General features: G+C 41.2%; 1 protein-coding gene across 6 annotated transcripts in view; it reads left to right on the forward strand.

Moving 5' to 3' along the window:
* The window catches only part of eloal (elongin A, like), a 47,926-nt gene that overhangs the window by 319 nt on the left and 34,600 nt on the right, over window positions 1-13,007 (forward strand). For 5 of the 6 annotated variants that reach the window (XM_059982060.1, XM_059982065.1, XM_059982058.1 and 2 more), the window contains exon 2: window positions 10,875-10,931. In XM_059982060.1, the coding sequence (XP_059838043.1) occupies window positions 10,875-10,931 (57 nt within the window). Of the gene's footprint in view, window positions 1-9,498; window positions 9,557-10,874; window positions 10,932-13,007 lie in introns of all 6 variants that reach the window. The other variant, XM_059982064.1, reaches the window with a different exon arrangement.

Here is a 13,007-nt window from a genome sequence, read left to right on the forward strand (position 1 = left end):
ATTCTAGGGTAGGAATATTCCATGCACACAATAGTGTCATGTAGAGATTTATTTTAAAAATGTAAAAATTCTCTGCCCAAGATCTCAAAACTGAAGTGCTTCAGGAATTGGAGGCAAGATAATCTTTTCAGTTCCCATCTTAAAATGACCTTGGGATGTTGTATCTGAGACTTGGCATAGTGGATCTAGTTAATAGTTACCAGAAGACTTTCTTATGCCCCCACCCCCAAAATTTGCAACATCACAAACATTGGGTTGCTTAAGATGCAGGTTACCTGGGCTTACAGGATTGTGTTAGGAGAAGGACCTTCATTTTTGGTGCAGTTTGTATGTGAAAATATTAAGCCTTCTCTGACAAAATGTTTCGTGAGAAGTACTTTCAGAAACCAAGTGGTGTTACAGATTTGCTGGGGTTTTTTTTTTTGTTTTCATTAGCACCTCTTTTGGATTAGTTTTACACAAACATGGTTTTCTTTTAGTTACATTAGGGGGTTTAAGAAGCTGTTAGGTAAACCTGGATGATAGAAAAATGGGTGGCTATTAAGGAGGGGAGGGTTAGATTTGTCTTAAGGTAGTTTAAAAGGTCAGCACAGCATTGTGGCTGAAGGTCCTGTACTGTGCAGAACTGTACATATTCTATGAAAGCTGGAGCTGAAGCCACTGAACAACAATGGTGATTGACCTCAAGGTAGGTTAAAAGGTTTGCAGAGCATCATGGGTAGAAGAGCCTGTATTATGCTATAATGTTCTGTTTGTTTTGCTATTGTTTGGTAGTGCAGTTTTAGACATTATTACCACTAAGTTACTTCTAAAAATCGTTATCTTAAACTTAAGTTTGCTAATGATAAACAACTGTGGTAAGAATGATTGGTTGTGCTTGAAGTCTTCAAAGGCATAAACACAATAGCACAGTACAGGCCTACTCACCTACAATGTTGTATTAACCTTTTAACCTACACTAACATAAATATAATCATTCCCCCCCCCTCCACAGAGCCCTCCCCAATTTTTCTATCATCCATGTGCCTATCTAAGAGTTTCTTAAATGTCCCTAATGTACCTGTATCTGCCACTACCACCACCCCAGGAGGGTGTTCCATGTACCTACTGCTCAGTGTTTTTTTAAAACTATCTCTGATGCCCCCCATATACTTTTGCCAATCACCTTCAAATTATGGCTTTTCATGTTAGCCAGTTCCATCCTGGGAAAAAGTTTTTGGCTACACACTGGATCTATGCCTCTTATCATCTTGTACACCTCTATCAAGTCACCGCCAATCCTCTTGCTCAAAGGAGATAATAGTTTGCTCAACCTATGCTCATAAGGCAAGCTCTGTAATCCAATGTAGCAAAAATCTATTAAATGGCAGTGTATGGATGGGTCTTGGTGTTCCAGAACAGCAAACATTAAGGAAGGGAAGTGATACATTGGCTATTATCGCAAGGAAGTTGGATAAAAGACTAAGGCCCGTTGCAGTTATTCAAGTCTTTGGTGAGAGTGTTCTTGCTATACTTGATGCATCTTGGATCTGCTTGCCTTGAAATCATTATGTATAGATTTGCTCAAGTGAGTCTGCAATAAAAGGATTGTAATGAATGGTTGTGACTGGTCTCTGTGTGTCGGATTCAGCTATCAAGGATGCGTATACAGAATGGTGCCAGAAACAGGTCAGGAAAATCTTGGAGGATTCCCACCTACTCTGCTCATGGACTGTTTGTTGCACTCCCATCAGAGACAAAACAACATTGCATCCACGGAAGGATCACCGGACTCAAAAACAGTTACACTTCCCAAGCAGTAAAGCTGATCAACACCTCCACCCACTAACCCACTCCATCTCACCCCCACCACCACTACTTTATCATTTCCTGTCAGTCATCTTGTGCACACACACTCCGGTGCCAAGCATTACTTTATGGATATACAGTCAATCTATGTATATATATTTATATACATTGTGTTTGTTTATTATTGTGTTCTTTATCTTAATCTGTGCATTTTTAAGCAGCATCAGATCCAGAGTAACAATTATTATGTTCTTGTTTACATTTGTGTACTGGAAATGACATAAAGCAATCTTGAATCTTGAGAAGAATGTAATTGAAATGAGCTTGTGAAAAAAGATTGAGAAGCCACTTCCAATTTCTGGGTAAGGGGTTGGCCATTTATAGTTAACACAAGGAGACATTTCTTCCATCAGAGGATTTTGAAGCTTTGGACTTATTCACCCGGAGAATTATAGGTACTCAGCCACTGAACATATATAGTTGAAATGAATAGACTTGTGGATACTGGGAGAAATGGGAGCTTATTTTCTAATTTCATATTGTAACTTATAGTAATTTTTGATGTATTGCCTTGTACAGCTGTTGCAAAGCAACACATTTCATGGTATATGACAGTGATAATAAACCTGACTCTGGTGGGTAATTAAACAAAGTTCCTTGCCAGGTGTAGTATAGGTGGATGGAAGAGAAGCCTTTGGGGTCCTTCTGGCCTTTTTATTGTATCATGGTCTGGATTTTTGGGTCTATCCTATCCACCAGCTCATTATCTAAAGCTGAATTTGTTGGACATCTTTTTGATTTAGAGAGTTCTACCAACATCATTCAAACATTATTTTTCCAACTGAACACCAGTTCAAAATGAGCTTTTTAGTTAATCAATGCAACTTCCTTTGTATAATGATCTAAAGTAGGCAGAATGTACAGCACATCAATTTTCATGACCATCCTCTTCCATTGCTAACCACCTCACTTTGGTGTAATCGTAAGATCATTCATCCATAAAACACGGCATCAGAATTTGCCCATTCAGCCCATTGAGTTTGCTCTGCCATTCCATCATGGCTGATTTATTATCCCTCTCAACCCCATTGTCTTGCCTTTTCCCTGGAACCTATGACACCCTTATTAATTAAGAACCTATCAATCTCAGCTTTAAATGTCCCCAACAGCCTGGCCTCCAGAGCCATTGGTGGCCATGAATTCCACAGATACGCCAATCTCTGGCTAAAGAAATTACTCTTCATCTCTGTTCTAAAGAAATATCTCTCTATTCTGAGGCTGAACCTCTGGTCCTAGATTCCCCCACTCTACTTCCATTCTATCTAGGCCTTTCAATATTCAATAGTTTTAATGAGATCCCTCTCTCTCTCTCCCCCCCCCCCCCCCCATTCTTCTTAACTCCAGTGAGTACAGGCTCAGAGCCTTTAAATGCTGTTCATACATTAACTCTTTCATTCCTGGGATAATTCTTGTGAACCTCCTTTTGATGCTTCGCAATGAAAGTACATCCTTTCTTAGGTAAGGGACTCAAAACTGCTCATGATGCTACAAGTGTTGACTGAACAATTCTTCAATGAACATAAAACATTACATAATGGGAATTGGCTGACTACAGTGCCAATTTAAATTGGTCAATATCCCTCCATTAACTGCTGTTCATGTGCCTCTTAAATGTTGCTGTCATATCTGCTTCCACTATGCCCTCTGGCAGTGAGTTCCAGGCACCCACTGCTCTTTGTGTTTTCTTTAAACTGTAACTTGCCTTGTATATCTCCTTTAAACTTCCCCTCTCAGCATAAATCTACTCTTTCTGATATTTTGACATTTCCACCCCAGGAAAAGTCTCTGACATTCTAGTCTATGTCTACACTTTATCTGCCTCATTATTTTTATCCGGTCTCCCTTTGGCCTCCAGTGTTCCAGAGAAAACAGTCTAAGTCTGTCCAACCTCACCTTGTAGCTAATGCTCTCTAATCCAGGCAATGTCCTGGTGAGTCCCTTTTGTACCCACTCCATAGCCTCCACATCCATAATGCAGTGACCAGAACTGCATTGAGCACTCAAAATTAGACTAAGCCTAAGTTTTGTACATATGCAATGTGAGTTTCCAACTTCTAACCTCAACAGTCTGACCTAAGAAGACATGTCATCTAAAACTTAGACAACCTTCTATAGATGCACAGTGGAGAGTATCTTGACTGGTTGTATCTTGGCCTGTATGGAAACACCTATGTTCATGAATGGATAAGACTACAGCTCAGTCCATCACAGGCTAAGCCCTCCTCAAGATTGAGCACATCTACAAATGGCACTGCCTCAAGAAAGCAGCATCCGTCATCAAAGACCCTCACCATCCAGAATATGCTTTCCCCTTGTTGTTGCCATCGGGAAGGAGGTACAGGAGCCTTGGGTCCCATGCATCCATGTTCAGGAACAGTTATTACTCTTCAACCATCAGGCTCATAAACAAGTGTGGATGATTTCACTCGCCTCTACCCTGATCTGATTCTACAACCTACAGACTCACTTTCAAGGATACTGGAGTTCATGTTCTCTTTGTCTTTTTTATCTATTTGTATAGTTTTTTTTCTGCACATTAGTTATCAGACTTTGTATGTAGTTCTTCATTGAGTCTATAGTATTTCTCTGTTCTACTGTGAATGCTGGCAATAAAATGAATCTCAAGGTAGTATATGGTGAAATATGCATACTTTGATAATTTTCTTCGAACTTTGAACACTGAAATTTGTTGCCTGTTTTCTTAACCACCCTAACTGCTTGTGAATCTTCCTTGCCTTTACTGCTCTTTTTTTCCTTTGTTGAATCTCTTCAGTGTAGCTCCTGTTTAAAAGCTTCACAGAAACAATAGATGTGAGGTGCTCACCAGTAACATGGTAAATGACTTGTTCCAGCATGCAGTTTGCAAATTAAATCATATTTTAAACCAAAAGATATAGAAATGCATTGGGGCATTTGGCCCATTGAGTCTACTCTGCCATTCTATCGTGGATAATTTGTTATCCCTCTCAACCCCATTCTACGGCTTTCTCCCCATAACCTTTGACACCCTAACTAGTCAAGAACCTATCAACCTCTGCTTTAAGTATACTTTAAATGTTTTAAGTCTTATACTTTAAAGTCTAATACTTTAAGTCAATGTTCCAGCCATGAACCTTCATCAGGATTCATTGGGTCTGGGCTGAAACATCGACTGTACTCTTTTTCATAGTTGCTGCCTGATCTGCTGAGTTCTTCCAGCATTGTGTGTGTGTGTGTGTGCGCGCTGCTTGGATTTGAAGCATCTGCAGATTTTCTCGTTTGTGATTGGACTCCTCGTGTGTTAATCCTTTCATTCCTGGAATCGTTCTTGGGAACCTCCTACGCACCCTCTCCAATGCCAGCACAAATATTCCCCACAGAGAAGAGATAGTGATTCTTGTCAAAGCCAAATGGCAGCGAAATCTGAATGGTAGCCAAAAGTATCTGTAGAAATATGATCTGATTTTTTGTTAAGCCACATACATTAGGAGCGCTTTATTTAAATGTTAGTAATCAACAACCCCACCCACCCTAAACATTCTCTCTTCTCCCCTTTGGAATTGAGCAGAAGATACAAAAGCCTGAAAGCTCGTACCACCAGGCTAAAGGTCTGCTTCTATGCAACTGATATGAGACTAATAGATGGTTCCCTAGTATGATAAGATGGACTTCAGTCTTCATAATCTACCTTGTTATGATCTTACACCTTATTGTTTACCTGCACTGGACTTTGTCTGTAGCTATTACACCTTATTCTGCTTTGTGATTGTTTTACTTTATTCTAGCTCAATGTACTATGTAATGATTTGATCTGTATGACAACAAATCTGTTCGCATAATCTTGCTTCCATTTACAGTAGCTCTACCCCTCATTTTTTGTATACCTCTATCAATCTCTCCTCAATCTCCTATGCGCTAGGAAATAAAGTCCTAACCTATTCAACCCTACCCTATATCTCAATCCTCCAGTCCCGGCAACATTCTTGTCCCATCATGTCTTTATTGGCTTCCTCATTCGATAGAAATTTAACTTCCTATTGCTACACGCACCTGGTGTCACTGTGCATGATTCCATGCTACGGACATCATCTGGATCACTGCCAGTGCTAATTCTATAACTTTCATTGACCCTATTCCACAGCTGATTAAATAATATTCATGTCACATACTCTGTTGTAAACTTTGATTTCCTTTTCCTCTGCTCCTTTCTTCAGTCCTTGAGTCTTACATGTGGAGTCATAGAATAATTTTTTTAAAGAGAGATACACCACGGTGAGAGGTCCTTCTGGCCCAACAAGCCTGTGATGCCCAGTTACACCCATGTGACCAATTAAACTACTGACCAGTAAGTCTTTGAAACCAGAGCATTCGGTGGAAACCCACATGGTCATGGAGAGAATGTACAAGCTTCTTACGGGCAGTGTTGGGAAATGAACCCAGGTCACAGGTACTGTAATATTTTTGGTAGCGTAATCATCATTGTTACTCGATGCTCAAATGAAATAGAACATCTCAATTTAACATTCAGTTTGAAAGTTGCCCAATTGCATCTGGCATAACCACTAAAACCACATGTGCTCTTTCGAACTCACAACCTCCGAATTTCCCCGCTATGTACAGCCATTTAGGTACTGCGCGCTAGCCCATTGTGCCACTAGAGGCCTACAGCATAAAAACAGGCCCTTTATCCCAGCTCATCCATACTGACAAAATGCCCAGCATGCGCGTCCCATTTGCCTGTGTTTGTCCTATATTCCTTCAAAACTTTCCTATCTATGTACTTGTCTGAATGTCTTTTTAATATTATTACACCCTCCTCTGGCAGCTCCGTCCATGTATATGATACATGAAGAAGACCCTTTTAAGTATTTCACCTCTCACCTATGCCTTTTCAATTGTTGTTCCTTTTTCCTGGGAGAAAGACTGTATTTTCACCCGACTGAGGCTGCTTGTAATTTTATACACCTCTGTAAAAGGGTCATCACTCAATCTTGACCCAACCAGTTCCCCTCCATCACCACTCTCCTCCACCTAGTGGAACTTGTTTTCAGTCTAAGTAATTTCTCATTTGGCTCCTCCTTCTTCCTTCAACCAAAAGGTGTAGCCGTGGGCACTCGCATGAGTCCTAGCTGTGCTTGCCTGTTTGTCGGCTACGTGGAACAGTCTATGTACCACGTCTACACTGGTGATTGTTCTGCCCACTTCCTATGCTACACTGAGGACTGCATTGGTGCTGCTTCCTGCATCCATGCTGAACTTGTTAATTTCATCAACTTTGTCTCCAACTTCCATTCTGCCCTCAAATTTCTGATACCTCTATTCACTTTCTCCGCAGACTGCTTATCTACATGTCTATTACAAACCCACGGACTCTCACAGCTACTGGACTATACCTCCTCCCACCATGTTACTTGTAAAAGACACCATCCCCCTTCTTGCGTTTCCTCTGTTTCCAGCACATCTGCTCTCAGGATGAGGCTTTTCATTCCAGAATGAAGGAGATGTCCTCCTTCAAAGAAAGGGGCTTCCCTTCCTCCACCATCAATGCTGCCCTCAACCACATCTCTTCCTTCTCACGCATATCTGCTCTCACTCCATCCTCCCACCACCCGACCAGAGATTGGGTTCCTCTTGTCTTCACTTACCACTCCTAGTATTTGCTAGGTGGAAGACAAGCTGGACATCTCATGCACCATCAATCTACTCGGGGACTTGAGCTATATATATATTTTTTGGTGACTGTATGTTTTCTCCTATCATAACTGTGTGCTATTGGTACTGTGATTTGCACCTTAGCCCCAGAGAAATGCTCTTTCATTTGGCTGTATTCATGTGTATGGTTGAATGCACCCCCATACAATCTCTTCTCCCTCCTACCATCTGGGAAAAGGCTCCGAAGCATTTGGGCTCTCAGGACCAGACTATGTAACAGTTCCTTCTCTCAAGCTATCAGACTCCTCAATACCCGAAGCCTGGACTGACACCTTGCCCTACTGTCCTGTTTATTATTTATTGTAATGCCTGCATTGTTTTTGTGCACTTTATGCAGTCCTGTGAGGGTCTGTAGTCTAGTGTAGCTTTCTCTGTGTTTTTTTTATTACGTAGTTCAGTCTAGTTTTTTGTACTGTGTCATGTAACACCATGGTCCTGAAAAACGTCGTCTCATTTTTACTATGCACTGTACCAGCAGTTATGGTTGAAATGACAATAAAAGTTGACTTGTCTTGACTTGACAATTAAATTTGAACTTGAACTTTAAATGCTATCTGTGGTAAAGGCTTTCAGGCAGTAATGTTTTTAGTAAGTTCCTTCCAAGCTTTTTCATTTTCTTTGTGAGTTCCTGATGGATAGCAACCAGTAAGTGTATGGGGGAAAAAAGTATTTTCAATGCTGCAATTCATTTTCCTGCCATTGTAATGGAATACATCTACTTGAGGGAATATATCGTACAAGCATGCTTAAGGATGTTGGGTTCAAACTTGTCTCCTGCCATTAATACATTGTGTATTTTAAACAATCCACCAAAATGTCGAGCATTGAGCATTGTGCAAAACAGCACAGCACAGGCCCTTCTGCCCACGATGTTGTGCCGACCTTTTTACCCACTCAAAGAACAATCTAACCCTTCCCTTCCACATGCTGTGACTCTCCATTTTTCTTTCGTTTATGTGCCTATCTAATAGTTGTTTAGTCAAGTGCTTTCAACACGCATCTCTCTATAAACCCAATTATTAACCAGCTGAAGAGACTCAATACCCGAGGGCATAAGACTAACACATGCACCTCGCTTCATCATTTAAATTTATTATTGTCATGTGTACAAAGATAAAGGAATAGTTTGTCTTGCATACTGCTCGTATAGATTAATTCATTCATTTCAGTACATACTCACTGAATATCCAGGAAGCAGCAAAAACGTGGTTCTCCAAGGCAACAGGACAAATACCATTTGATAGCTTTAGGCCTGTACACACAGGAGATTCGCAGAACTGCGGTGTGGGAATCTCATTGAAACCTATCAAATAATGAAAAGAAGAAGAGATAGAGTGAATGTATAGAGGATGTTTCAAATAGTGGGAGAACCTAGGACCAGAGAGCAGAGCTTCAGAATAGAAGGATTTCCCTTTAGAAGAGAGATGAGGAATTTCCTCAGCCAGAGTGGAGAATCATGGAATTTGTTACCACAGGTTGCAGTGGAGGCCAAGTCATTGGGTATAGTTAAAGCAGATGTTGATAGGTTCTGGCTTAGTAAGGATGTCAAAGGTTATCGGGAGAGACACAGGAGGATGGAGTTGAGAGGGAAAATAAATCAGCCATGGTGGAATGGCAAAGCAGGCTTGATAGGCCAAATGGCCTAATTCTGTTCCTAAGTGGTATGGTCTTATACAATATCATGCTATTATGAAACAGAACACTACAGCACATTACAGGCCCTCGGCCCTCAATGGTGTGCTGTTCTTGTAACCTCCTCCAAGATCAATTGAACCATTCCTCCCTCCAACTTTATCTTTGACTGCTGCTGATACATTGTAAAGCAAAGCTGATTTCTAAATGTCCTCTCCTTGAACAGGGGATATACTTTGATTCCCACACTGTGTGTGTGTGTGTGTGTGTGTGTTTTTGTACTAAATATACATATTTCGTTACATATATTACATATGTCTCACTTAGCTGGTGAGGACGATTTAAGAGTGTCACTGGCGAGGTCAGGCTATTTTCTGCTGCCTGGGTAAGTGCTGTCATTTTTAAGTTGCACATTTATAGTGTGTGGTAAATGGAGTAGGTCAAATCCTGCATTCCCATAGATAGGCACTGAGCTCACTGCAGACTCAGCCATTCCACATTCCTACCAGCACATGCAGTCATTTGCCATTTGTGTTGCATGGCTAGCTAAATTATGGGAACTTCAAATATTAAATTTTTATAAATCTTTGCTATTTTGGTCAATAATACTCACATGTTATGTGTTAAATGTTATGAGCTTGAAAAATAAATTGGAAATAAAAAAAAGAGATTCACAAAATGCTGGAAGAGCTCAGGAGGTCTGGGGGCCTGGGGGACAGTAATAGGTAGGTGAGAAGAAGTAAAAGGTAGGAGTGGGGAATAAAGGGGGGGATGTGGAATTTGTTTACCAGAAGGAGAAATCGATATTCACGCAAATACCCAGATGGAATACAAGGTGTTGTTCCTCCATCCTGAGAGTGGCCTCGTCTTGGCACAAGATGAGGCCTTGACCGACACATCGGAATGGGACACGCACACCATCCGCCACAAGTGGGACTTCCTGGTGACCAAATATTTAATTCCATTTTCCATTCCCCTCCTCCTTCCCTTTCTGCTTTGGTCCACTCTCCTCTCCGATCAGATTCCTTCTTCTCCAGCTCTTGACTTTTCCCAACCACCTGGCTTCCCCTATCATCTTCCAGCTCATCTCTTTCCAATCACCACACCTTTTTATTCTGGCATCTTCCCCCTCCCTTCTCAGTTCTGAAGAAGGGCCTTGGCCTGAAACATCGACTATCTACTTAATTCCATATAGGCTGCCTGACCTGCTGAGCTCCTCCAGCATTTTGTATGTGTTGCTTTGGATTTCCAACTTCTGCAGGCTTTCTGATGTTTAAGATTAACTTTATTTGTCTCACATACATTGACACATGCAGTGAAATGTGTTGTTTTGTGTCCAAAGTACAAGGATGCCAGTTGGCAAGTGTCACCATGGTTTTGGTGCCAATGTAGCATGCCTTCAACTCATTAATCCTAATGGTACATCTTGTTTTGGAATGTGGGCAGAAAGCAGAGCAACCAGTGAACCCCAATGGTCACAAGAGAATGTGCAAACTCCTTACAGACAACAGCTGGAATTGAGCCCGTCTCGCTGGCCCTTTAAAATAATTGCACTAAATGCTACTGCACCACCCTATCTTGTGTTTAGGAGAAATGTAGTTGTTTTAACAATGAGTGCTTCCAATTTGCCTGAATGTTCGTGTTAAGATGAGCATTTGACTCTGTAATTATACACTATGACTTTATTTATGGATCTCTTCCAGATACTGAAGTTGTTGGAACGACTGCAGGATTTAAACATTACAGTGGATGTTCTGGTGGTAAGATATAACATTTGTATTAAAACACTATTTTATCAGTTGAATTTTTCAATTTGCTAGTGATGTCTCAATGAGAAAAAGATCATGTAAACTCAACTATTTTAATCAAAATATCAAAAAATATATATAAAGTCAGCTCAGTGGTCATCTAGGTCAACACCTGGAATTTGGTTAGAAATGTTCTTGTATTGGCCGTACTTCATCCTTGGTCAGTCAGTTGCACATTGCATCAACTTGTACACCAACTGATTTTTTAAAACTGATCTGTTAATATTATTGAGTTAATATTATTTTATGTGATATATACTGTATTTTGTGCATTGGTACCAGAGGGACATTGTTTCATTTAGCTGTACGAATGTACAGTTGAATGATAGTAAACTTGAACTTCTCCTCTCTGGAACTGTGGGTTCTGGAGTGGTTGATGAAGTCAATGGAAAACAGCTGAGTTTTCCACAGATGGAGCAGAATGGACCTGACGAGGTGGGTAACCACAATTTCCATCTTCAAAGTGATCCAATCACTAAAGATGTTTTTGCATCTTTCCAACCCCCTTGCTTTCCACAAGGATTGCTTCCTCTGTTATTTCCTTGCCCATTTGTCCCTCCCCGCTAATCTCCCATCAGACACTTATACCTGCAAGGGCTTAAGTGCTACACCTGCTCATACACCACCTCCCACAAGTCCATTCAGAGCTCCAGGCATCCTCCCAGCTGAGGCAACGCTTCACCTGCAAATCCACTGGGGTCATCTGTTGTGTCTGCTGCTCCCATTAGAACCTCCTCTACATTGGTAAGATCTGTCATAAACTGGGGAACTGCTTTGAGCACCTTCACAACATCCACTAAAAGCAGGACTCCCAAATATTTCAATTTCCCTTCCCATTCCTGTTCCAGTGTGTCAGTCCATGACTGCCTCTTGTGCCAAGATGAGGCTGATCTCAGGGTGGAGGAGCAACATCTTCTATTCTGTCTGGTACCCTCTAAACTGATGGTATCAATCCTGATTTCTTCTTCCGGTAAACAAATTCCCCCTCTTCCCCTTCTCCCCCCCCCAAACTTCCTCTATTCCAACTCTGACCTTCTACCTTTTCTCACCTGCCTATTACATCCCCATGGGTGCCCCCTTCTTTTACATTCTCCCATGGTCCACTCTCCTCTCCTATCAGATCCCTCCTTCTCCAGCCCTTGACCTTTTCCACCCTCCTGGCTTCACCTATCACTTTCCATCTAGCCTCTTTTCCCTCCCTCTCCCCATCTTTTTATTCTGATGTCTTCTCCCTTCCTTCTCAGTCCTGAAGAAGGGTCTCGGCCTGAAATATCAACTATCTATTCATTTCTATAGATGCTGCCTGACCTGCTGAATTCCTCCAGTATTGAATATCTGTTGCTTTGGATTTCCAGTATCTGCAGATTTTCTCTTATTTATAATTTGTCAAGGTACACAGATGTATGTTATCAGAACATAGAAGACTCCTGCACTTTTAAGCCCTGCAGTCCATGATGTTGTACCATCCTTTTAACCTACTCTAAGATCAAGCTAACTCTTGCCTCCCACATATCCCTTCATTTTTCTATCATCCATTTGCGAGTTTCATTGATGTCCCTAATATATCTGCCTCTGCCACCACCTCCGGCAGCGCATTTCACACACCTAAGGCAATGTGTTTGTTTTTAAAAAAGCTTACCTCTGACATTCTCTGTACACTTTCCTCCACTCACCTTAAAATTATACCCTCTGGTATCACACTTGCAGCTTTGGAAAACTCTAGTTAGGCTGAATCTGAAGTATGCATACAGTTCAAGTTGCCCTTTTAGTGAAGGGATATCAAGACTTCGGAGCGTGTGAGGAACAAGTTAACCAGGATGTTGCTTGGATTAGAGGGCATGTGCTAACAGGAGGTTGGACAAAGTTGGGTGGTTTTCTCTGGAGCGGCAGAGGCTGTGGGGAGATCTGATAGAAGTTTATAAACTTATGAGAGGAAGAGATAGAGAAGATGATCAGTATCTTTTTCCAAGGGTTGAAATACCAAAGGGCATGCATTGAAACTGAGAGGTGGTAATTTCAAAAGAGATG

This window comes from Hypanus sabinus, chromosome 10, assembly GCF_030144855.1.
Source record: "Hypanus sabinus isolate sHypSab1 chromosome 10, sHypSab1.hap1, whole genome shotgun sequence".
NCBI lineage: Eukaryota > Metazoa > Chordata > Chondrichthyes > Myliobatiformes > Dasyatidae > Hypanus > Hypanus sabinus.